This window comes from Aulonocara stuartgranti (assembly GCF_965226115.1).
Source record: "Aulonocara stuartgranti genome assembly, chromosome: 16".
Taxonomy (NCBI): Eukaryota; Metazoa; Chordata; class Actinopteri; order Cichliformes; family Cichlidae; genus Aulonocara; species Aulonocara stuartgranti.
Genome location: NC_138952.1, coordinates 11,136,045 through 11,160,145, shown reverse-complemented (window position 1 = coordinate 11,160,145; position 24,101 = coordinate 11,136,045). Strand labels below are relative to the sequence as shown.

General features: G+C 43.9%; 2 protein-coding genes across 4 annotated transcripts in view; one reads left to right on the top strand and one right to left on the bottom strand.

Annotated features, from left to right (window-relative positions):
- The window catches only part of tsc22d1 (TSC22 domain family, member 1), a 41,669-nt gene extending 34,212 nt beyond the window's left edge, over window positions 1-7,457 (top strand). Inside the window, exons 1-3 of one of the 3 annotated variants that reach the window (XM_082508628.1) lie at window positions 3,169-3,569; window positions 3,893-3,944; window positions 5,821-7,301. In XM_082508628.1, the coding sequence (XP_082364754.1) occupies window positions 3,439-3,569; window positions 3,893-3,944; window positions 5,821-6,090 (453 nt within the window). In that variant the 5' untranslated portion in view covers window positions 3,169-3,438 and the 3' untranslated portion in view covers window positions 6,091-7,301. Of the gene's footprint in view, window positions 1-3,168; window positions 3,570-3,892; window positions 3,945-5,820 lie in introns of those variants that run through there. The other 2 variants (XM_082508627.1, XM_082508629.1) reach the window with 2 other exon arrangements.
- A 1,568-nt stretch (window positions 7,458-9,025) lies between these two features.
- On the bottom strand, window positions 9,026-17,715 carry serp2 (stress-associated endoplasmic reticulum protein family member 2). The gene is made up of 3 exons (XM_082507121.1): window positions 17,524-17,715; window positions 12,878-12,950; window positions 9,026-9,593 (listed from the first exon to the last, which is right to left on the bottom strand). Exons 1-3 carry the CDS (start codon window positions 17,605-17,607, stop codon window positions 9,553-9,555), a joined length of 198 nt encoding a protein of 65 aa, XP_082363247.1. The 5' UTR covers window positions 17,608-17,715; the 3' UTR covers window positions 9,026-9,552.
- Between the last annotated feature and the right edge of the window lie 6,386 nt (window positions 17,716-24,101).

Genomic DNA, 24,101 nt, shown 5'->3' with positions numbered 1-24,101 from the left:
TTCATAGCTGTCCTGTGCTTGCTGGCAAGTCCGTTTCTCAGCTGTCTGGTTATAATTCGCATTCTGACCTCCTGATGAAACATTAACTCGTTCTGACCACAGAAACTGGACCTTAAGTTTCTTCACACTAGTTTTGTGGCTTGATTGCTGTATGATGTGGACATGGGTGTGATCAGAGGCGTGAATGTCAAGAGTTTGTATAAGAGATTTTAAGGACTTTGCGTGTGTTTGGGGAATGTGTGAGAGTGACCTTTTCACCGGGTGTAGGGAGGTATATGGGAGAGGGTGGTGCGCTGTGGGTGTCTGATGTGGAAATGTTTGGAAATGTAGGAGTTGTTTGAGTCTGTTGAACAAAGACTCCCATCTGTAATGTGTGTGAAAAAACTTTTGGGTGTGTAGATTTCAGTCAAATTAGCTGCAGTGACCCACCATGACTGCCTTGAAGACAGACATTTGATAACAGTGTAGAATTAGGTAAGATAAGAGGTCTTTATGTTTACAAATAGTAGCAAAATTTCCACATTATAGCAACCAAAACAGTAAACACAACCAACAACAAAACAAAATTAGTGGAAGTGAAATTAATCATAATGAAAAAAGCTCAGTTGAATAGGATGAAATAAAATAACGTAAGATTACGAATATGTCTCTGAAGTAAAACCTCAAAAAATATGTAGACATGGATCATCTTGCAGTGAGGAGGAGCATCTGCTTTATTTACTTTTGTTTCTGTTTTAACTTTTTTTTTTTTAACCCAACACAGCCATTGCACATCAGATGTACTTGTATGTATCCCAAAAGTCTGTAATTTAATGTGCTACTGCAGTCAAAACATGAAAAACAACCAATCTGAAAAAGTATAGGTGTACAACTTTATGAAATGGCACTAAAGAACTCCTCACTTTGTTCTATTTCACTAAATTGAAATTACAATAATCCAATAAAGAACTTAATATTTCAAATTCCAACAAATAAATCCAGATATTATGATATGAGGGACTGAGTATTTACACAAACTAAATCAGAATGATATGCATACATGTATACCAGTATAATAAAAGCAAATGAAATGCATCATCCATATGCGCTCAAAACCACAAAACTAATCATGTAAACCACATTTGTCTGACCAGTATTTGCCAGACAAATGTTGATTTCTCTATACATAGTTTCACTGTTTCAGAGAGCAACAGTTTATGGCAGATGAAAAATTGAATATGTTGTCTAATAAGGCTGTTATAGGTGAACATGATCTTTTTCAGAGGGTTCAGAGTTTGTAATGGTTGTTTTACAACAGAGGTATCTGCTCCCCTCACACTGGAAATCCCACTCACTGTGTTCAAAAGGAAAGCCCAGGTCTTTCTGTCATTTTGTTTGTAATATACATAATGGTATATTCTGCGAGAGTCAACACTGTTTTATGCAGAGGACAAACTGCCTCAGTTATGTATCTTTTAAATTCTATTCAATAAGGAGAGACTTGTGGGGTGATGGATTTTTCTGAAATGTGCTTATACAGTGTTTGGCCTGCAAATATTTGAGAAAGAAAATGGTCTGGAAGTGGAGGACCTTTTATTTCTATGTATACCATCTCTGTTCCCATTTGGTAAGACAGTCTTTTTAATGCCAGAGTCCTTTGATAATAATCCTCAAAGTGCAATACATCACAAGGCCGCAAGGGGGCAACATATGTACACGAAATAACACTAAGTGCCCACCTGAAGTATTTTAAATACGTTCATTTCTGTGTAACCTAAAATAAAAGCTAAGCTGTTCTTTTGATTATGTTCTGTTAGTGCAGATTACATGGACCAAGTTGACTTTCATCTGAAGTTTCAGTGTTCAGTTTTATTTGTAGCATCAATTCGCAACAGCACACTGTGACCCTACAGAATTGGAGATACCCCCAGCAACAGTAGGGAGGAAGATCTTCCTTTTTACAGAAAGAAACCTCGAGCACAACCAGATTCATGGAGGAGCAGACTTCAGCTGTTCTGTGTGGGGTTGGCATGTTCTCCAAAGATATGAATGTTATAGATTATTTAGAGGATCTAAGTTACCCACAGGCACCACAACACATGTGAAAATTAATTTAAGTAATAAACTAAATGTTACCGTTAAGTTTGACCCCCTTGGATGAAAGTCTTTCTTACTGTGGAGACTACAGCAGCAGCAGCTGATACATTCCCTGTCCGTCAACCTTGTGCGTCTTGTCTAAATAATTTATCGTCTTATCTGTCCCTGAGCCATTTCTCCGTATTATAAGCTCTTTCTCATAATGGACACTGGCCCTCATGGGTGCCAATGAAATAATGCCTTAGTTTGGACGAGAGCGTGGCTAGGACCAGTAGTGCAAAGCAACTTAGTACATTTACATGGAGCACAGTTGTGATCATTTATAAGTATTTAAGTTATGCTCATTCCCTTTCTGCTCCACCATATTAAGTTTTGTAGTTTGCACTCCATATTGTTACAATCTTCAGTTACTTGTTATTTAGGAAGATTTTTTACAAACGTTATTTTGGTGTTTTAATTTTTGGTCCATGCAAAAAGTTGCATTGCTCCTAAAGGATAGAGCCTTTATTATTCTCTGGTGCAGAAAGCTGTTCTACTACTTTGAAGCCCACTGTTTGGGGCGCGTGCAATAGTAATGTGGAGGTCACAAATGACTGGCAGGTGTGCAGATGTCAGCATAGATCTTCGTGCTCACCATTTTGAGGAAAAATGTGCATTCACTGAGTGGTTGGCAAGCGGTTGCTTGTTGTTTTTAGGTTAAATTGGTCAGGTTGTGCCAAAACAAAAAATCTCCAAGCTGCTGCGATTGCCGGTCATTTGCAAGGAAGATTTCCTGCAAATGCTCGCCAAATACATGTACAACGTTTACCTTCATGTCAATGTTGAGCCTCACCACTGTAAGAATGTTTGAAGAGGCATTCAGGGAATTCAAATTCTTTTCCCTCTAGCGACGGGTAGATGCCAGGGGATTGCCAGCTAGTGTCTAGGCCTGTGAGTACAGATAAAGATATGGCCATCCAGCAATGATTTAAAATGATTAAATTCAATAATATATGATTATGGGGGGGAGCTGTTTTTCGGATATTCCCCCTTTGTGCTGCTGAACTATGATTTTATGCCGAAACCAGTCGGCAGAGCTGCAGGTGTGGGCGTTCCCTGCATATATTACGCAAACAGACTCAGCCTCCACCAATCGGAGGTCTGTCTCTTTCTGCGCGTGTGTGGATAAATCATCCAGCCTCGTCCTTAGCTGCAGATCTGTGTGTACGCGCGTCGCTGTGATGAACTGACCTTGGCTTACATCCGTACCGCTGCAGTCAGTGCGCGAGCTTTACCGGAGAGAGGACCAATAACAACAAAAGGAAAGGGGGAAAACACACAGGGAAAGAAGCGCGTGGATGTGCCACGCAGATCCTGTAAATCATGAACAGCATGAATGCTCCGTGCTACACCATGGCTATGGATCTAGGCGTGTGCCAGCTGAGGAATTTTTCCATATCGTTCCTGTCGTCGCTGTTGAGCGCGGAGAGCTCGCACGTCCAGCTCGATAATAGGTGAATGCTCCGTCAGCTGCTTCACCTGCAGCGCTGTGCCTTTTCCTCATGACTGTGTAGCATCCAGCTTAGATGACTGTAAATGCTCACTGTGAGGGGAAAAAAGAGCATAAAAAATTCCTGCTTTTATAGAAAATTCCAGATGTTTCTAGTAGCGACCTACATTTCTATAGAGGGAGCTCCTCAGGCTCTGCGGTTCGCTTTCCTCTATTCTCTGCATTTCTCTCCATCCATCTTATTTGCTGCTTTTCTCCCCCTCCCCCCCTCCCCCCATTGCAGCACAGTTTGGCTTAAAATGGATTTATTTCTCTTTTCTCTTGCAGTTCATCCGGAGCCAGCGTTGTGGCCATAGACAACAAGATAGAGCAAGCGATGGTGAGTTTTTCCTTTAATTTGTTGTCTTCGAATTGCTATAAGATGTCTTAATAGGGTATTCCTTAAAAGTATTTTACTTTAAATCACCTATATCTGGAACTTCGTCATCCCAGTGTACTTAAGTGTTTATTTGAATTTCTGGCAAACAAAACGTTAACGAATTGTGAAATAAAACCGCTAATACGTGGAGAATAGTGCAATAGTGTGAGACTTCAGAACTGACGAGTGACCGGACGTAAAGGTGAAAGTAGTTTAGCTAACTCAAAACGAACCGCTGGTTCCAAGTTGAAAGAACATCCCGATTATTACAAATATAAAATAAATATAAAATTATAAGCACAACAGCCGATCAAAAAATAATCAAAGTTTTAAAAAGATCTAGCCCTTTATTTCCAGAAAAATCTAAAGTCTCTGTTGTCTCTGCTGTCAGCTCTTGTTGCTAGGCAAACTGGAAGGCTTGCAGCCTGGGTATAAATATCTCGGGCTCTGATTGGCTAACACTTAAACGTGGGCCGGCTTGCTGACGTAGCACCTTGGGAATATTCCCTCTCACGCTTCTCCTTTCATCATCATCTATTATATTATCCCAGATTAGATTACATAGAAACTCGCTTCTAAAGATCTCTTTCCACTTACTCCTTCATGAACTGTTAGTTTAATGTTTTAGGTAACTATCATTTTGTTGTTGTTTTGTTGTTATAGTAGTTTATTTTTATTTTTCTCTCTCGAAACATTCGTTTTTTCATAAAATAGTTCAGTATAATGAAGGCTGGCAGTGCTTTTCCATGAAAAGATAACACACAGCTTCAATTTAGGGATACTTTCAGCTTGAATGAAAGTTCCTGACTTTTTCCAAATAAAATAGGTCAGCTTTAAATGTTTGTTTTCCCAGATCATTAAAACTATGATCAACAGTATTTTCAGTGTACAGTCCCATGATGCACAAATAGTCACACCTTAAGGCCATCAGCATCTGGTCCAGGTGAAGACATAAGACAGGTAGCTTTTTCTTTTGCTGGTGTTTGCAATTGAAAATTAGCTGGATCCTTAAAGACTAGTTAGATTTTAATAAATGTCCCTTAATGTTAAGAACAGTTGATTTATGGAAATCAGAAAGCAACTGAAGAGGATAATAAATTAAGTCTGATCCAGAATGTTACTTTCTAATTAGTCACAACAACATTGATAAAATTAAAAGGAAATTTTAAATAAATAATTCAACTCAAAAGTGTTAGTAGTTTTGTATAAGGCAATAGCTGTGTCACATTTCCTTCCGTAAATTCGTCTCCCTGAGGAGATCAAGCCTTAGGAGTAACCTCAAAGCGCTTTGTATTGTAAGGTAGAGACCTTCCAGTGATATAGAGAAAACATCAACAATCAGACGACCCCCACTCCCACCCCACCCCCGTGAGCAAGCACTTGCTGACAGTAGGAAGGAAAAATTCCATATTAATTAATTTAAAGTTAGCATAATGTGTCGTCAACAACTTGATTCAATGTCATTTCACTCCTGACTTCAATGTGTGCAAAGCAGCAAAAGAAGGTACTCGGTGTGTAACGGGACTGAATAACATTATCCTGTGAGTCTTGTCCAGTCTCTTCCTTACAGTGAGGATTACAGCTTATTTAGTAAACATTGGCATTGTAATAGCGCTGTGTTTCAAATTGGTGCATATCTATTAAATGTAAAAATGTGCAATTTCCATTTGGTTTAACAGATGCTACCTGTTATTTTATCCTTCTCCTTATCAACCTCATCCTTAAATTTAAATTCACATCAAACGGTTACAATTATGATTTTTGCCTAAAGGCACAACCTGATTTATCTGATGTTTGTGGATTCCTGTCGTAAACCTCTACCTCCTGTCTTTTTCAGGACCTGGTGAAGAGTCACCTCATGTACGCCGTGCGTGAGGAGGTGGAGGTGCTGAAGGAGCAGATCAAGGAGCTGATCGAGCGTAACTCCCAGCTAGAGCAGGAGAACACGCTGTTGAAGACGCTGGCGAGCCCCGAACAGATGGCCCAGTTCCAGGCCCAGGTTCAGACCGGCTCGCCACCTACCCCTCAAATGGCCGCCACGCCGGGACCCGCAAGCGCCACCACCCTCTCCCAGTCTGCAACACACAGCTCCGGCCCCTCGGCGTAGCCTGGCCCAGGTGGAGAACTTGACTTTTTTGTTTGTTTGTTTGTTTGTGTTGTTTGAGCTCTGGCACAGCCGCCGAGCCAAACTTTGCCTTCAACCGCAGGAGGCTACGCCGTTAAGATGAGAATTTGCACATTTTATCTCAGAAGGATGCAGACAGAGGGACGAGCGGGGGCTGCGCTCGGAGGCGCGGGGGGAGGGCGACAATCTTGAGATGCTGTACATGAAGTTGTTTTGAACATTTGCCAAAAAAGTCCCCCTCTTTTCATCAACTAGAATGTCTTACAGAGGAACAGCTCATCAGTGGAAACAATGCTTAGATTTAAATAGAAGAAAGAAAAAAAATCACTGTGCCTGAGTGATGTCGACTACACCAGTGGGTGGAGCAGCAGGATTGATAGTTTCCTGTTTTGCAGAATGATGTAAATAAAAGAAGTTTCCAGGTTGACGGACTCAAGAGGAAGACACCTTCTCCAAATGAAGAATGTGAGCAATCATCACAGACTCCCCCATCTTGGGGGAGTTTGGGGTGGGAGGGGAGGTTCTTTACAGCAGCATTGATGATGATGGTATGATCTTTTAGCTGTGGGTTGATGGGATGAACAAACCGTGGTTTCTTATGGAGATGATGATATTCTATTTTCAGTATTTCAACCTCCTCGTTTTTGCCCTCGAAGCTCCTCATTGCAGTTTCCTCAGCCCTGCAGTGGCATGTAATTTAAACCTTATCAGACAGGGTTGAGACTTCTTTTGGGCTAAGCTGCATTTTTTCCCCTTTTTGTTTTCCTAAAAGATTCGAGAGGGCAGAGGATGATGTATATTTCTGTATAGTGTAAGTATCATGTAAAATAGAGAGGAGGTGGTGGTGAAGATAAACAACAGATGCTATCTAGGTCACACAGATTGATGCAGATGAGTCTTGCCCAGCCTGTGTCATCTATTTTTAATGCTGTATTTTCAGGACTGTGGGTGGACGAGGAGTTTAGGATATTTAACTGACAACAAGCAGCTCGACTGTGTTGTCCATAACCCTTACTGCAACATTAACTCTTGACTGTAAAACCATTTCCACTTGGTTCTCTTTTTCTTTCTGGAGTATTGCACTCTTTATTTTATTTTATTTTATTTTTTTTTTGACAGTGAAATACTTTTGGATGAACAATATCTTAAAGTTCAATTTAAAAAAAAAAAAAAAAAAAAAAAAAAAATACAAACTCTAGAGATGTTCTTTTTCATTCTGTGTATCAGTTGTATGCTCATGTTCTGTGCATGTTTCCGCAATGACCGGATGAGATATTGTAACATACATACCACAATTGCACTTGACAGCTGCACTTCACAACTTTCAATAAACATGGTTAAGGAAGAAATGACTCCTTTTTTTCTCCTCCCCTCCCCAGTTTTCCTGTCCAATTACTGCGCTCATGAATGAAAAGAGTGACCACATTTGGACAAGAGTGGAGCATTAACTAAAATAAAACGCATGATTTTGTGAACTTGAAATAAACTAACTAGAGGAAATCGCTTTAATTTTGGGATTAATTTGGTAAAATGTTTCTGTGATGAGACTGAAAGACAAGAGGTTGACACTCTGGATGTCTACTTGGTTAACTTAAAACTTGCCTCTGACGTATCCCCTCCATATAGTAACCATGAAAAAGACAAAGCAACTGAAATTGCATTAAATTAAAAAGAAAAAGTCAAATGAAAGAGGTTAGGTTGGTATCCCTGTTTGCAGCTACAGCTGAAAAAACCTGGGAACTAGTCTAATGTTAAACTCTGACAACCACTGGACAATTAGTGCAACTCAACTCTTTGCAGTAAGGGAGTTGACTCAACTGGTTGGCAGCTGTGTGTGTGTGTGTGTGTGTGTGTATATATATATATATATATTTTTTTTTTTCTTTTTAAAGAAGGTTGGAGCGTGACCACTGCATCAATATTAGTTTACCATCTGAAATTCTGACTGGACTCAAGGAGTTTATATAAATTTCTGTGTATGTATATGGAGACAGAAGTGATTTTCACTTCACATTTAATCACAGCTATTATCACAGATTGCTCATAACTGTCCACTTGTCCCTGTTCAATCGCAAGCTGATGGCAGACAGAGCCCATCTTTACACAACAAAATCGTTTTGAAACAAGTAGTTGTACACCAGGTGCCCGTCTCCAACTGTTACAAAATGAATGAGACCGCTGCACATTGTGACTGTAGCATTAGTTAGAGAGGCCATTACAATCTCTAAGATCTCCAATATCCAGGTGGATGACTTATAAAATAAACTCACCTTCCTCAGTTGCTGTGGAGGGAAAACTATCCAAAGAGGCCAGACCTCCCATGGCTTGCTTTCTTTATATGAAACTGCCTCCTACGAGCAATTACATATAACCACAATGGGCTCTGCATGTATTTAAGAGTCAGGGAATTTTACAGACTCCATTAAAGTGACGCTAAAAAAACCCAAACCTAAACAAATGCATTTAAGCTCCAGAAAATAAAAACAAAAATAAATATATAATTTGGATAACTTGCAGATGTAATTAAATTCAGTGTTTACATATCAAATAATGTTATCTTAGCAGACAGCAATTAAGTCATATTACAAACACAGTTTGTTTGTAATATGACTTTAAAAAGTCATATTACAAACTGTGTTACTGCTCTGTAACACGTAACAGTTAAACAAGGTGATATTCACACTGGTTTAATGCACTGGGATCTCATTTGTTCCCTTTAGGTGGCTGAACTGAACCTTAAATATAGAAAGCAGTGTTTTTGTTTGTCATTCTCAAACTTCTAAATCACCCCCTGATCCCTCTCATTACTGAAAATACCCACCATCTCTGTTTAGAGGGAAACCATATTTAAACTGGAAATGCAAGATTATGTACACAAAGTTCTGATAGCTACTTTACAAATGAGCTGTATGCGTACCCCGGGTGACATTTAAAGCATTTAGCTGCATCCTGCTGCCACCTACAACATGAAACCTCTGACGGGTGGAGTGAGTATCGTGCTCTGGTAAAACAGAGTCTACGACAGCAGAATTAAACGTGGACGTTTTCTAAATGCTCAACATTTATTTGAAAAAACATTCTTCATAGACTGACAGTGAATTATACAAGTATGGCACATTGTTAGCAGGAATCACTGGTCGCACAGTCACACACCACCTCTCTCTCTCTCTCACACACACACACAAAATGAATCACGATCTCCAGCCGGTGTGGTCTCAGACTGTCCATAGAAAAGCTGTCAGTACCACAGACTGCAATACTGTAAACGCTGATCAGGGGCAGGGTGGTGTCTTTAGGGTCAGCTTCAGGGGGACGCTTCTCTCCCTCTCTCTCCAAGGAGTGGCATTCATCTCTGGACCTCTGGAGGGTGCACAGGTGAGGCGCTATGAGGGCATGAGGAGGGTTTGGGGGGTAGAGGGCAGGGGTCCAGAGTCTTCTCCTTCATCACATCCCCATACGGATGCTCTGGATGATCTGAAATATGGCTGAGAGCACACAGGGAGACACGACGTCAAAGCCTTGACAGGAAGGAAAACAGCGTGGTAAACAGCCATGACATCATTTCTCATCTGGATTCTCTATCCCGTTCCTGGGTCCAATTTCCCGCTCCAATCAGCAGCTTTTTTTTTTTTTTTTTAAAGTCCTGTCAACTCTGTGATACTTTTTAAAACTGCAGCAGATGTGTGTCCCTGTAATGTGGCGTCAGTTTGTGGGTCGCTCACTGAAACACACTGAAAATCTCATTGTCCATCCATCCATATTCATGGATGGCCAGCCACCCTTCGGAGGAAGCTCATTTCTGCCGCTTGTATCCGCAATCTCGTTCTTTCGGTCACTACCCACAGCTCGTGGCCATAGGTGAGGGTAGGGACGTAGATCGACCGGTAAATTGAGAGCTTCGCTTTTACACTCAGCTCCCTCTTCACCACGACGGACCAGTGCAGCGTCTGCATTACTGCAGCTGCAGCCCCAATCCGTCTGTCGATCTCCGGCTCCCTTCTCCCATCACTCGCGAACAAGACCCCGAGATACTTGAACTCCTCCACTTGGGGCAGGAACTCATACCCGACCCGGAGTGGGCACTCCACCCTTTTCCGGCTGAGAATCATGGCCTCAGATTTGGAGGTGCTGATCCTCATTCCCGCTGCTTCACACTCGGCTGCGAACCGTTCCAGTGCGACCTGGAGGCCCTCACCCGATGAAGCCAACAGAACCACATCATCCGCAAAAATCAGAGATGAGATTCTGAGGCCACCAAAGCGAAAGCCCTCCGCCACTTGGCTGCGCCTAGAAATCCTGTCCATAAAAATTATGAACAGAACCGGAGACAAAGGGCAGCCCTGGCGGAGCCCATCACCCACCGGGAACGAGTCCGACTTATTGCCGGCAATGCGAACCAAGCTCTTGCAACGGTTGTATAGGGATCGAATGGCCCGTAGCAATGGGCCAGACACCCCATACTCCCGCAACACCTCCCACAGGACACCCCGAGGGACACGGTCGAATGCCTTCTCCAAGTCCACAAAACACATGTAGACTGGTTGGGCAAACTCCCATGCACCCTCAAGTATCCTGGAGAGGATAAAGAGCTGGTCCAGTGTTCCGCGACCAGGATGAAAACCGCATTGTTCCTCCTGTATCCGAGGTTTGACTAGCGGACGAACTCTCCTTTCCAGCACCCTGGCATAGACTTTCCCAGGGAGGCTGAGGAGTGTGATCCCCCTGTAGTTGGAACACACCCTCCGGTCCCCCTTCTTAAAGATGGGGACCACCACCCCGGTCTGCCAGTCCACAGGTACTGCCCCTGATCTCCACGCAACAGAGGCGTGTCAACCAGGACAGCCCTACAACGTCCAGAGACTTCAGGAACTCGGGGCGGACCTCATCAACACCAGGGGCTCTGCCACCAAGGAGTTGTTTAACTGCCTCAGTGACCTCGCCCCCGGAAATTGGCGGGTCATTCCCCTCATCCTCAGACTCTGCTTCCTCCTCGGAAGACGTGTCAGTGGGATTAAGGAGGTCATCGAAGTATTCCTTCTACCGCCTGACAATTTTCTCAGTCGACGTCAGCAGCGCTCCGCCAGCACTATACACAGTGCAGGTAGAGCACCGCTTTCCCCTCCTGAGACGCCTGACGGTTTGCCAGAATCTCTTCGAGGCAGTCCGAAAGTCTTTTTCCATGGCCTCTCCGAACTCCTCCCACACCCGAGTTTTTGCTTCAGCCACTGCCCGAGCCGCATTCCGCTTGGCCTGTCGATACCTGTCGGCTGCCTCCGGAGTCCCACAGGCTAACCAAGCCCGATAGGACTCCTTCTTCAGCCTGGTGGCTCCCTTCACCTCTGGTGTCCACCATTTGGTTCGGGGATTACCACCACGGCAGGCACCAACCACCTTGCGGCCGCAGCTCAATGCAGCAGCTTCGGCAATGGAGACGCTGAACATGGTCCATTCGGACTCAATGTCCCCAGTCTCCCTCGGAATGCTGTTGAAGCTCTGCCGGAGGTGTGCTTTGAAGATCTCGCGGACTGGGGCCTCTGCTCGACGTTCCCCTCACACCCTCACTACGCGTTTAGGTGCACCAGGTCTGTCCAGCGTCCTCACCCGCCACCTGATCCAACTCACCACCAGGTGGTGATCAGTTGACAGCTCAGCCCCTCTCTTTACCCGAGTGTCCAGATCATATGGTCGCAGGTCTGGTGATACGATTACAAAATCGATCATCGACCTACGGCCTAGAGCGTCCTGGTGGAAAAAAAAAAACATTCTTGGCAAAAGCGAAAAGCAAAAGCGAAAGAATTTGCCAAGAATGAAGAAATGTATTTCTATGATCTTACTCCACGGCCACGTTCATACATGTGAAAGTCTCCATCTCATCGTTTTGAATTGAATTCTAATGAGCATTTAAAAGACGTTTTTAAGTTCGTGACTTTTCCAAAATTTTTCATCGTTACTGTAACGACAGAAGTATTTAGGGCTTAATCATACTCAAGTGGTAGCACAAATGCTTTACCATCAAAATATACACAAAGTACTTAAAATACACAGTTATTAGATTTACATTTTAACCCCTGATCCCATCCATGCTGTCCTCTAAGCAATTTGTAAGACTTCTGGTCAAGCTGTCATGCGGCACAGCTACATGACGCAAGCTCCAATGACGTGACGTGAAGGTCATGCAAATCGATAGGCCGTTTCAGCTTTGGAGAAAAATTTACTACACCCTGGGTTTGAAAAAAATGTCTGGGATTCTCCCGTAGACCGAATTATCTTCTGATGCCACCGTCATCTGAAATGGAGGAGGAGCTTAATACGGGTCAACCTCTCTTTTACTAAAAACAGACAAGTAACACGATGTGAGACTTCACACTTCACAGCACTCTAGTCTTAAAGCATCAATAGACACGCTACACTCCCCTGTGAACACAGCCCTGCTCCAATGAGGCTGATTAAATGTGAGTGCTTAATAAATCTACTGGATTGGGGATGTGGAGCTCCAGTGGTCAACTGCATAATTAATTAACATTTGATTTGAGTGAGCCTTTAAACATGAAATAAGCCTTATCTGTGTATATAAAACACTTAATTTAACACAGTTACTGAAGGTCCAGTCATCTGAGTGAGATAATCAAAGCATTAAAGAGCTGCTGGGTATTGAACACAGACTGATACATCACATCAGTCTGACTTTAGGTCCTAAAATCCAGCATCACTGACCAGTTGAAACCACTTTCTTCTGTAGATATTTAAAAAAAAAAGAAAACGTCCGTACCTGATCCACACACAACAAACACAAAGAGGGCGAGCAGCCAGGGACCCACAGGATACTTCTCTTCTTGTGGCCGCTGTGGAGGAGAAACACACATCATGTACGTCAGCAAAAATGTGCTGCCGAGCAAACACAGAGGCTTCCCTGCTCCTTGTCCAACTTCAACAACTGTTTTTGCAGGGATAAACCTCAGAGTCTAATTATACACTGAAAGGTGCAGGGTCAGCACTTCTCTCTCCCTCTTTACACGGTGGCTCATCAGTCAAAGGTTTAGAGAGCAGCCGTGATGAGCTCAAATTCAAATTCAAATTCAAATTTTATTTGTCACGTACACAGTCATACACAGTACGATATGTAGTGAAATGCTTGGACAGCTACTCGTGACCTAAAGAAAACAAAAAAAGGAAAGGCTATGAATAAGATAGGAAATAAATATGCAAAATTAAAAAGGGTAAATTTAACTAGGAAGGAATAAAATATAAATTAAGGTTAAAAATGAAATAACTGTACAACACAAATTAGAATGAAGGGTAAATTTAACTGGGAAGAATAAGATAAAATATATATATTAAAGTTGAAAATAAAATAACTGTACAACAAAATACACAATACACAATATAGAACTATATAAGAATGTATGAAGAAATCTAAATATAAATAAATATATACACAATAACAGCAGCTGTACAAGTATTAACTGGAAATGAAGAATATAGTGACCAGTGTTGTGCAAAAACAATGTCCAGAAAGTCCAGTGTGTGTGTAAGAACCATATGTGTGGGTCAGTACTGTGTGGTGGTGTGATTGAGAGACCGTATCGCCTGCGGGAAGAAGCTCCTCCTCAGTCTCTCTGTGTTGGTCTTCAGGGAGCGGAATCGCTTTCCTGACCTCAACAGAGAGAACAGTCTGTTGTTGGGATGGCTGAGGTCCTTCACGATCTTCCTGGCCTTGGTCCAGCACCGCCTGCTGTAGATTGAGTGCAGGTCAGGGAGCTCGGAGCGGATGGTGCGCTCAGCTGACCGCACAACCCTCTGTAGAGCTCGTCTGTCCTGCATGGTGCTGTTCCCGAACCAGGTTAAGATGTTTCCCGCCAGGATGCTCTCTATGGTGCACGAGTAAAAGTTCCTGAGCACCTTGGAGGGCAGTTGGAAGTCTCTCAAGCGTCTGAGGTGGTAGAGACGCTGTCGGGCCTTTTTCACCACTGTGTTGATGTGACAGGACCATGACAGGTCCTGCGTGATGTGCACTCCGAGGTATTTGAAGCTGTCCACTCTCTCCACTGGGCACTCGTTGATGACGGGGGTCTGGTAGTTCCTCTCCTGCTTAGTGCTGAAGTCCACTATCAGCTCCTTTGTCTTACTGACGTTTAGAAGGAGGTTGTTCCTCTGGCACCAGTTCTCCAGATTCCTAATCTCCTTCAGGTAGGCCGTCTCGTTGTTATCAGAGATCAGGCCCACCACGACGGTGTCGTCAGCAAACTTGATGATGGTGGTGGAGCTGGTAGTGGCCACACAGTCATATGTGTACAAAGAGTACAGCAGGGGGCTCAGAACACACCCCTGGGGGGCTCCAGTGCTGAGAGTGGTGGAGGCTGAGACATGTCCACATCTGGTTGGATGTGTTAAACCTGGACCACATGCAGCTTGATTTGATCTCAAGTGGGCTCAACCTGAAAAAGTTTTGCCAGTAACTTAAAGAAGGGAGAGAATTTGTATGTTTACATCTAAAAATATTTCACTTTAACTTTAAAAAAAAAACAAAGAAAAATATTATTCCTTTCCAAATTATTCTCTTATTTAATGAGACATTCACTCTATTATTATTAATATAATAACATGTACATATCTTATCAGACACCAGCAACCAGCTCAAGGATTTAGCAGCAGAAACCCTGATAATCACAACCAAAGCATTCAGAGGAGCATCTATGAACCCATGACACATTGAGCCTTGAAGCAGATGGGCTACAGCAGCAGAAGACCACACTGGGTGAAACTCCTGTCAGCTAAGAACAAGAATCATTGGAAGATTAGAGAAACGTGGCCTGGTCTATGAAACTCAATTTCTGCTGCAATATATAGATGGTAGGATCCAAATTTGGTGTAAATAATATGGCAGTATGATTCCATCCTGACTTTCATCAACAGTTCTTGCAACACCTTCCTAATAAATTGGCCAGTGTGTCTGGCGTCACAGTGGGAAAAGACAAAACCTGCTCGTCTTTAGCTCATCTTGGTCTAGAAATGCTTCCACTCCCTGTGTAATACCATGGGGATCACCAGAGAAGGATTATCACAGAGCTTTATTGGAAAACTAGAGCAAATGAGCAAATTTGACATTCTGCATTACATGTCTGCTGTTGGGATGTCAAACGTGTGAGGAGGAGGATATGTGAAGAAAACTAATGTTGACATCACTGAATAGAGTTACCGAGACTAACAGAAATGAAAAGAGAAAACTTGTGGAGAAGACAACCCTCCATGATCCCTTTACTGACCTTGAGAACAGATACTAAAGTTAATAAATGTTTAAATCCACAGTAGTGGAAAAGAGTGCAGATAAAAATGAAAATGTGAAGGACGTATTAAAGATATTTTAAAATGTTCCACAGTCATTAAAAGTAATTAATAGTAACTAATAAGACTCATAAGCGCCATCTAACATCTATTTTCACTTTTTTAATTCAGTGTTTTTTTTGGTTTTGCTTTGTGATATCAGCTTGCCATTCAACTGCACTGACCTCAGTGAAAGGTGGGAGCAGGTGAGACAAACATGTTGAGTAGCAGGGATGTCAAAAGGGCAAAGACTCCTGTTCAGCTCACCTATTTTGGCATTAACTGTATTTTCTTAGATTTTACAGCTTTTGCTACATTCATACTACACCACATTCATTGATTCAAAAACAATTAAATGAGAGAAAAGCTCCAGTTGGTTCTTTTTTGTCTTTTTTGGGGGGAACTTCACAAAAATCTTCTGGGCAACGAGCCACCACAAACTTTTCTGCAATTTTTTTTGCAAATGTCTTTCTTAAAATTTTAGCCCAAATGGTTGTGATGCTGTAGTAAGTGAAAGAAACCAATGTTTTCTAGCATGTAGAAATTGCACGGTTTTTTCAATTCAACTCAACTTTATTTACATAGCGCCAAATCACAAAAACAGTTGCCTCAAGGCACTTCATATTGTAAGATAACCATTCTACAATAGTGGACTTGGCGACAGTGGGGAGGAAAACCTCCCTTTTAACAGGAAGAACCCTCCAGCAGGATCAGGCTCAGTGAGGGGCTGGTTGGGGGTTAGGGGAGGCAGGAAAAATGTAGAGTGCTGTACAGTGGTCCTTCGTTTATCGCGGGAGTTACGTTATAACAAATAACCCGTGATAGGTGAAATTCATGAAGTAAGGAAAGTTTTAAAGTCTGTCTCCTGAATCCAAACTGGGAGCTGGTTACATAGGGGTGTCAACACAAGGCCCAGGAGCCAAAACTGGCCTGGCGAAGACGCCAAACAATGTGAAGGAGGTCCTAAATAAAGTTAAAAGTCCAAAATGTAAGTTTTACAAGTCTTATTTTTGTTTTTTTAAACAATTGGTCCACAGTAAAACAAACAACAACAACAAAAATTTCCAAAAAATTACCAAATAAATCTGATAAATAAATCGTACGTTCTTTTATTTACCAAAAAGCCTTTTATCATTTGTTTTGTTTCATTAGGGGGTGGCTGTAGCTCAGGTGGCAGAGCAGGTCAGCCACTAATCAGAAGGTCGGTGGTTCGATCCCAGGCTGCCTCCTGGCTGCATGCCAAATATCCTTAGGCAAGATACTAACCCCATGTTTGCCTACTGGTGGTGGTCAGAGGGCCCGGTGGCGCCAGTGTCCGGCAGCCTCGCCTCTGTCAGTGCGCCCCAGGGCAGCTGTGGCTACAATGTAGCTTGCCATCGCCAGTGTGTGAATGTGTGTGTGAATGGGTGAATGACTGAATGTAGTGTGAAGCGCTTTGGGGTCCTTAGGGACTAGAAAAGCGCTATACAAATGCAGGCCATTTACCATTACTTTTAATCATTTTTGTATTTTTAAAAAAATATATTTATTTCTAACAAGTCTTTTCTGTTACTTTATGATAGCTCAGTAATTAATGTGTAGTTAAACTTCTTCACCATGACAGAAAGTTTCACCGGTCACTTAGGATCAAAGTGGACTGTATGTGGCCCACAATGTAGAGTAAAATAAAGTGATGGGTTTATTGGGGTTTATTTTCCTTTTCCTTGATGACAACCAATTATTTGTTTTTAAATCAATGCATTTCAGACGTGCTCTCACGTTTACCGCTGATTTTATGTCAGAATTAACGGGTTTCGGCAATTTTCCTGCCCTAACTGCAGCCTCTTCACCCGGACAGCAACATGCAGTGTGCGGCGGTCACGAGCGGAGTGAATCCAGTCTGAATAAATTACACCCCGATCCGCTCCGTGTGAAATAAAACACACCGCACATATCACGCTGAAGCTCCCAAGTCGCTCAGCACCCTGACACCTTTAACTGACAGCTGGCACCATCAGCACTACCATCACCGCTGCGCTCACGCCGGGCTGAACGTCACCTCTCTGGGCTAACGTGTCAGGTTGGCGTCGCTCTGCGTGTCCGTTAGCGGCTCACCAGCGTCTTGGCTACGTTTCCTCTTTGAGTGATGTTCTTGCTGTGCTTCTCGTTGGCCATGCGGATCCTCTGTTTGGCCACCATCTTCACCGGGATACGCCAGTCTGTTTTTAGCCTGTTGTTTTCTGATGCTGCAGGTTGACGACAGCAGCAGCAGCGGCGCCTGCGTCAAGTCACCAAAAGTCCGCGAAGAAGAAACCGGAACCGAAGTGCGATAGCGTTCAAAATACGAGCACGAAGCTATTATAACAAGTTTTTATGCTCTATTCTATGGTATTCGAAGTTCAGAAATCCAACACGTGACTATCTATATATGCTTACTGTACGTTTAAATCGTTGTAAGACTTAAGTTATAAGAAATTATACAAAATGTTTACCGAGACTCTTACTTTGAAGGGCCCCACAGGATGTTGCGTGTTGTACGTTGTTGAGCTTGAAAACAGCATCCCCATGCACCTGGCGCGTTCAGGGGCGCGCTCCAGCTATCGATGACTGAATAATAGACTATGATTGAAAATAAATGAAATAGAAAACGAGTCGTCACTGTACGACTCATTTTCTGTACACGTATTTTGTAATAAATATTATGAGATGATTAAAAATACTCTAATTTCTATCCATCCATCCTCTTTTGCTCATCAAGTTTGTGGGTTTACATGTCTGTCATCTACCTAAATATAACGATGCGTGTTTTGAGACAGCCTAAAAGTTACCTTGTTGTTTGCCTTAAAAAAGAAGATTGAAATGTTTTTTTGGTCCAGTGGTTACCAGTCAGAAAGCCAGTGGTTTGATCCCTAGCTCCTTCAGTGTGCATACCAAAGTATCCTTGGCCAAGTTACCTCACCCTTAGTTGTCCTCAGTGCATCCATTTCACTTTGTGGGATTCTTGTTTTGACATTTCAAAGCACTTATTACAAGTCTCATTCACCTATCCAGACAGGTGCTTTTGCCTAACATTCACAAAGTTGCTTTTATTCATCTGGATGTAGCTTTTCAGCGGGAGAAATATTTCATCACTCGTCTAAGTGACCTAATCAGTCTCGGCTGACTGCAGTTTCCCCACCCTTAAAAACCATATATTTGCATAATAACCTAAAGAAGCACCAAAAACAGGGCATGGGGTCATGGCCATTGATCAGTGATCATGAAACTGAGTACTATCCACAGATCGGTGGGGGACGACTGCAAGCACTGGATTTATTCTTGGTTGAGAGATGGTTGTTCCTGTGGTGATGTGTGGGTGTTCATGTGCTAATGGGGTTTTGCCAGTAGGGGGCGCTGTATTTGAGAGGGCTCATGAATGCCTCTATAAAAGAAGACTGACTTCTGAATGAGATAATAAAAATGTTTGGAGCAGACGCTCGCAAAACACAAGTGGATACTGTGTAATTATTCAAAGCTATACGAAGACAACACATGGTACCAGGAGTAAAAGTGGGAGAGCGGAAGCGATAGTAGCTCAAAGTTCTGTTTGAGATGGAAAGTTTGAAGCCTCCGGAAGGACTGAAACTGGCGGTGTTTTAAGCAGCAGTTTGAGCTGTACATGGCTGCCATGGGACTGGACTCTAAACCCGATGCCAGGAAAATTGCATTGCTGCTCACGGTAGCTGGTCCTCAAGCCATTGAAGTCTTCAACACGTTTGAGTTTGAGGAAGTTGGTGACAGGAATAAGTATGACAGAGTGATTGAAAAGTTTGATGCACACTGTTCACCACAGAAGAACACAGTATATGAAAGGTATGTTTTCCGATCTCGGATGCAGCAACCAGAAGAGACTTTTGATTGCTTTGTGACTGATTTGAAGCTAAAGGCACAGTCATGTGATTTTGGAGAGCTGAAAGATTCTATGGTTCGTGATCAAATTGTGTATGGGATCCATGATAAACGGACTAGAGAACGGCTGCTCAGAGATTCCAAGTTGACTCTGGATGAAGCAGAAAGACTGTGTCATGCAAGTGAGTTAGCCCTGCAGCATGCAAAGACATTTAATGAGACGAGCGTCGCTGCAGTACATGATGGTGCAAGAATAGCTGTGGTTAAGAAGAAAATGGGGAAGAATATGTCACAGAAGCCCAGCAAAGAGGATACAGTGTACTCCTGTAAGCGATGTGGTAGCAGACATGAACCTAGACAGTGTCCAGCTTATGGCAAAAGATGTTTGAAATGCGATGGAAAAAATCATTTTGCCAAACATTGTCTGTCGAAAGCCAAACCCAAATCAGTGCATGTAGTTGAAGAGACTGACTTAAGCGAGACTTTCTTTGTGGGCATAGTGTCACTTGAGGATGTAAAAAGTGAGCATAACGAAGCAGAGGACAGTGAGCGATGCTCAGATTATGAAGACACGTGGATTGTTTCACTCCCAATACAAGGAGCTTTGGTGGGACTAAGGATTGATACAGGTGCGCAGGCGAACCTAATCAGCATGACAGAGATCCATGCCATGAAACCAAAGCCCAAAATAATAAAGAAAAGAGTACCTCTAAAAGACTACAATGGAAAGTATATTGAGAGCAGTGGTCAATGAAGGCTTAAAGTGACAATAAAACATAAAGATTATGATGTATTGTTTAATGTTGTTCCAGAAGGTCGTGAATCACTGCTGGGTGGCGTGACATCCAAAAGATTGAACCTAGTAGAAAGAGTGTATCACATCAGCTGTCCAGAAACAGAAAGTGGACAGCGAGGAGCAGTTGACTCCATTGTACAGCATTATGAGGATATCTTCAAAGGTTTGGGATGTCTACCATGCAATTACAGTATCCAGCTGAAAGAGGATGCAAAGCCAGTGATCCATGCACCACGTAGAGTCCCAGCTCCACTGAAGGACCGTTTAAAGAAAGAACTTACAGGATGTTACAGTTGCAGGTCATTACAAAAGTGGAAGAACCGACTGCGTGGGTAAACTCAATGGTGTGTGTGGATAAAAGGAATAAAAACAATGATTTGAGAATATGCATGGACCCTGGCGATTTAAATCAAGCCATAAAACGTGAGCACTACCAGATACCAAAGCGTGAAGAGGTTGCAAGTGAAATGGCAGGCGCCAAATACTTTTCAAAGCTAGATGCAGCACAGGGTTTTTGGCAAATAAAGCTGGATGAGAAAAGTTCAAAATACTGTACTTTCAATACACCTTTTGGCAGGTATAGATTCCTCAGAATGCCATTTGGCATAATCTCAGCATCTGAGATTTTTCATCGTGCCATGGACAACATGTTAGAGGGTTTACAAGGTGTTCGCTGTTATGTTGATGATGTGGTTATATGGGGCTCCACCCTACAAGAACATAATGAAAGACTGGTGAAGGTGCTGCAGCGGATGAGGGAGAATGGATTAAAGTTAAATCGTGACAAGTGTCATTTTGGTGTGAAGGAAGACAAATTCTCTGCTGGAGGTATTGAGCCAGATGAAAGAAAAGTAAAAGCCATCGCAACAATGCCACGCCCGACAGATAAGAGAGGTGTGCTCAGAGTGATGGGAATGATAAACTTTGTAGGAAAATTCATACCTAACTTGTCAGTGAGAACATCAGCACTAAGGGAGTTACTTCGTGATTCCATGGAATTTAAATGGTCAGCGAGGCATGAACAAGAATGGAATGATTTGAAAACCACACTGACAACGCGCCCAGTGCTTGCATATTATGATCCAACTAAGAGTCTGAAAATCTCAACAGATGCCTCAAAGGATGGGCTTGGAGCTGTTTTACTTCAGGCTGAAGAAGGGAGTTGGAAACCAGTTGCTTATGTTAAACCAAGATGGCGCCGCGTATGGATGCCCTGGTGCTTCAGTGCGTTACTTTTGTCTTGTTTTTGTGCATTTCTTCTGTGTCTGGGCACTCCTCTGGATATTCTTACACCAGAGAAGAGCTCCTTAACTGCAGGACTACAACGCCTGTGGATTTATTTCCAATATTTGTCGCATCTGCGGCAGATTTACTGCTGACTCTGATCAGGAAAGTGAGACGTCGAAAGAGAGGTAAGCGAACCGGCGTACTCGTGCGTTTGAGGAGACGCAGACTGAGAACGGCCCTTCCTGGGATCTTCCTTTCTAATGTACGCTCACTCTGGAATAAGATAGACGAACTGGCCCTGATGAGAAGCATGAACAGAGACTTTGCCTCCTCCTGTGTCTTATGTTTTACGGAGTCGTGGCTCAGTGAGGACATCCCGGACTGCGCGCTCAAGCTGGAGGGCTTTCATCTGCTGCGCACGGACCGGCAGGCCGCTCTCTCCGGTAAAACCAAAGGTGGAGGTGTCTGCTTCTACATCAATAGTGGCTGGTGCACAGATGTAACAGTGATTGCTCAGCACTGCTCTCCCTCTCTGGAATATCTTTTTATACACTGCAAACCGTTTTACTCTCTGCGGGAGTTTGCTTCATTCATCCTGGCCGCTGTTTACATCCCGCCAGACGCGGATGCGCAAGCAGCTCAGTGCGCACTCGCAGAGCAGATTCTCCACATGGAGCGGACATACCCGGACTCTCTCATCATTGCTCTTGGGGACTTTAACAAAGCCAATCTGAGCCATGAGCTTCCGAAATACAAGCAGTATATTAAATGCCCGACCAGAGAGGAGAGGACATTGGACCACTGCTACAGCACGATCAGCGGGGCCTATCGCGCGGTGCCGCGCGCTTCACTCGGACTTTCTGACCACGTCATGATCCACCTGATCCCCACGTACAGACAGAGGCTGAAGCTCTCCAAACCTGTCGTGAGGACCAAAAAACTGTGGAGCAACGAGGCTGTGGAGGAGCTTCGCACGTGTTTGGAGACCACAGACTGGGACACAATGAAGGCTGCTTCTAACAGCTTGGACGAGTTTACGGACACTGTCACCTCCTATATCCACTTCTGTGAGGACAGCATTGTGCCATCACGCACCAGGGTGAGTTATAACAACGACAAACCCTGGTTTACTCCTAAACTCAAAAAGCTGTGGCTGGAAAAGAGTAAGGCGTTCAGAAGCGGAGACAGGGACTGCTACAGAGAGGCCAAGTACAGGTTCACTAAAGAAGTGGACATTGCCAAACATCAGCACTCTGAGAAGATGCAGCAGCAGATCTCAGAGAATGACTCGGCCTCTGTGTGGAAAGGTTTTAGGAATATTACAAACTACAAGCCTAAAACCCCCCACTCCACTGATGACTTGCTCTTAGCCAACACCCTTAACGACTTCTACTGCCGTTTTGACGAGCCATCAGGCAGCCTTCACACCTCCAACGACCCCAACAATAGAGGCACTTTGGACACTCATTCCCCCACCTCTCCCCCCTCCATAGAGCCATCACCACCTTCAAACTGTTCACCTGCAACACCCGCCCCCTCACCCCACACAAAAGAGGATTTCACACCACCTCCTCCGACCACAACTCTTCATATTCATGAAGCAGATGTGAGGAAGCAGTTTAGGAGTCTGAATGCTCGGAAAGCTCCCGGCCCAGACGGTGTGTCTCCTGCCACCCTCAGACACTGTGCAAACGAGCTGGCCCCAGTGTTTTCTGGCATCTTCAACTCCTCACTGCAGGCATGTCATGTGCCTGCCTGCTTCAAGTCCTCTACCATAATCCCTGTCCCCAAGAAACCTAGGATCACTGGACTAAATGACTACAGACCCGTGGCTCTGACATCTGTGGTCATGAAGTCATTTGAGCGCCTAGTTCTCTCCCATCTCAAGACCCTCACGGCCCCCCTCCTGGACCCCCTGCAGTTTGCATATAGAGCCAACAGGTCTGTAGACGACACCATCAACATGGCCCTACACTTCATCCTGCAGCATCTGGACTCCCCAGGAACCTACGCCAGGATCCTGTTTGTGGACTTCAGCTCTGCCTTCAACACCATCCTTCCAGACCATCTCCGAGGCAAGCTTTCCCAGATGAATGTGCCTGATCCCATCTGCCGGTGGATCACTGACTTCCTGATGGACAGGAAGCAGCACGTGAGGCTGGGAAAGAATGTCTCGGACTCCCGGACCATCAGCACCGGCTCCCCTCAGGGCTGTGTTCTTTCTCCTCTGCTCTTCTCCCTGTACACCAACTGCTGCACCTCCACCCACCAGTCTGTCAAGCTAATCAAGTTCGCAGATGACACCACCGTCATTGGGCTCATCTCGGACGGGGACGAGTCTGCCTACAGGAGGGAGGTTGAACGTCTGGTGTCTTGGTGCAGCCACAACAACCTGGTGCTGAATGCCCAGAAGACAGTGGAGATTATTGTGGACTTCAGGAAGCACACAGCCCCACTCCCCCCCATCATCCTGACTGACACCCCCATCACCTCTGTGGACTCATTCCGCTTCCTGGGTACCACCATCACCCAGGACCTGAAGTGGGAGCCCACCATCACCTCCGTCATTAAGAAAGCCCAGCAGAGGATGTACTTCCTGAGGCAGCTGAAGAAATTCAACCTGCCAACACGGACGATGATGCAATTCTACACTGCAATCATCGAGTCCATCCTCACCTCCTCCATCACCGTGTGGTACGCTGGAGCCACTATCAGGGACAAACAGAGACTGCAGCGTGTTGTGCGCTCTGCTGAGAAGGTGATTGGCTGCAGACTCCCATCT